Below are 2084 nucleotides of genomic sequence, written 5' to 3' on the forward strand. Positions count from 1 at the left end.
TAAAAAGGAACTCACCTTGTGGTATAACCGGCAAGAGAGAAAGCCTTTGAGCTCCATACTGTTTCAGAGATAATCCTTGATAATCCATGATATGGCGTTTCATCACGGCAGTATTTAGTTTAGACAGTAGCTGCCGGGTCCCGCATGAGCTCAGCCCTCTCCTTTTTAATTTTTATCAATATTTACATTTTTTAAAGCTTTATACCCCAAATCAGCACTTTTGAAACAGGAAGTGAAATAGAGGGATATGAGGCATGGCTAGAATGGGTGATCTGTTTGGTATTTTGAGCAAAACACTTCATAGACATGTTTTTTTATATATTTGTATATATCTGAGACCTATGCTATTGCCTAAAAATAGCAGGATAGGTCCACTTTAAAGATGCTTTACGAATAAAGTTCATAAATACAATTGTTGTTGTTTACTGTCCTCTTCAGGTTCCTCCGGACGTCAGGAGAGAGCTGGAGTTCCTGCTGCTCCTGGAGGAACTCGGCTCAGAAAACATACCAGAGACTTCCCTCAAGGTTCTCACCATTTAATCATTTAACAACCGGCGGCTACTGTTGAAAATGAAATAGTGAAAACCAGATATTAAAACGCTTAACCATTAAATTGACTGAGAAACAATTATACTGTGTGTTCACACCGGCCGAGTGCATGCAGATTGATTTCACATGTTGTGTTTTGGGGAGTAGCGTGACTGTTGAAATGGTGACTTTAGTCTGACATCATTTTGCAGGAGTTGCACCGGGCCTTTCTGAGCTCGCAGTCGGAGCAAAAACCTCCGGAGGGTCAAAGGTCAACAGACGCCACGGTCGAGTCCTGCCTGCGGACGTTACTGGAGAAGAAGAAGCCCAGACTCGCCCAGACCTTAGCACATTTCTTACAGGTAAAGATAGACATATTATAACTTTTTAAAGCAACAAAAACGGATTAAAACTTTATAAAGTAATATGCAAAGAGTGGAAATAGAAATGATGTCTCTTTTTTTAACGTGTGTGCATATTCTTTCTTTTTTACTTTTAGCTACTAATCATTTTTGTTTTTATTGTGAGCCCTTTTTTTTGTTGCAATCATGGTAAATGAGGAGTCCCGTTCATTTGTGTTTCAGGTTAAATAAACATAACTAATTGTATTTATTAGAAGATAGTGTAAGATATGATTAAGCATATGTTGGTTGCATTTACTATAAGTTGATTATATGAATGTGAAGATTTAAAAATGGGATTATGTGTAGTGGAAAAATACCACTATGTTTTGTCTATTTGTCCGTTTCCCTACATACGATACGATATACTTAAGCAATAGCTCACGACAGGCCGTGGTATATGGTCATTATATCACAGTTAAGGGGCGTGGTTCGGCCCGACGCGAAACGTTGTTACTGTTTGAACTAACGTAGCAACGGCAGGAACTGCTTCGATAGCGTTTTTGCGGACCTTTTTGATTACAGATTTGAAAACATCGTTGCTTGCTTTAAAAGTAGCACAATTCATTATGTCAAACCTTGGAAAGTATCTAGATGTCCCTGCCCTAATGCCAAAGGAACTGGCAACTGAATATGTTTTGCCGTTTGATGTCTATGTCTGGACCGCTGCGTAAAAAGGAGGATTTCTGCCCGTTACTTCTCTGCAGTTTGCTTGTCCCAGTTTGAAAAGCAAACTGCATGCATTTTGCTTTTCAGCCAAACTGTATACAGTTAAATCGACCGTACTTTTTTCTGCAGATGTGAGCGTCCTTAACAACGGTCAATAAGTCCTTGCTGCACATTATCCCTTACATGTTTCCATCTTAAGCTTTGTTAGTTAGTTAGTTTTGTAACGGACGTAAGGTAACAGATGTAACGGTTGTAGCTTTTCTCAGACGCGGAGGGATACTGACTTGTTGTGAAAAGTAACTACAATTCTACCCGTGATCTACGCTCATTATATCACGGCTAAGAACCAATCAGATTGCTTGATTTGACTTGTCCGTTTTATAAGATACGATATATGATACGATATACTTTATTGTCCCCGTAAGGACATTTGTTCTGGACTCCGTCCTGCAGTTCCACATACATGTACATATACAAACATAATAA

General features: G+C 39.1%; 1 protein-coding gene across 1 annotated transcript in view; it reads left to right on the forward strand.

Annotated features, from left to right (window-relative positions):
• LOC104967920 (zinc finger FYVE domain-containing protein 26-like) overlaps positions 1-2084 on the forward strand; it is a 16515-nt gene that overhangs the window by 13157 nt on the left and 1274 nt on the right. Inside the window, exons 4-5 of the mRNA XM_010797459.1 lie at positions 439-525; positions 741-890. Of these exons, the coding sequence (XP_010795761.1) occupies positions 439-525; positions 741-890 (237 nt within the window). The remainder of the gene's footprint in view (positions 1-438; positions 526-740; positions 891-2084) is intronic.

The sequence above is a fragment of the Notothenia coriiceps genome, unplaced genomic scaffold (assembly GCF_000735185.1).
Source record: "Notothenia coriiceps isolate Sejong01 unplaced genomic scaffold, NC01 NC01_scaffold00037939, whole genome shotgun sequence".
In the NCBI taxonomy this organism is placed as follows: Eukaryota; Metazoa; Chordata; class Actinopteri; order Perciformes; family Nototheniidae; genus Notothenia; species Notothenia coriiceps.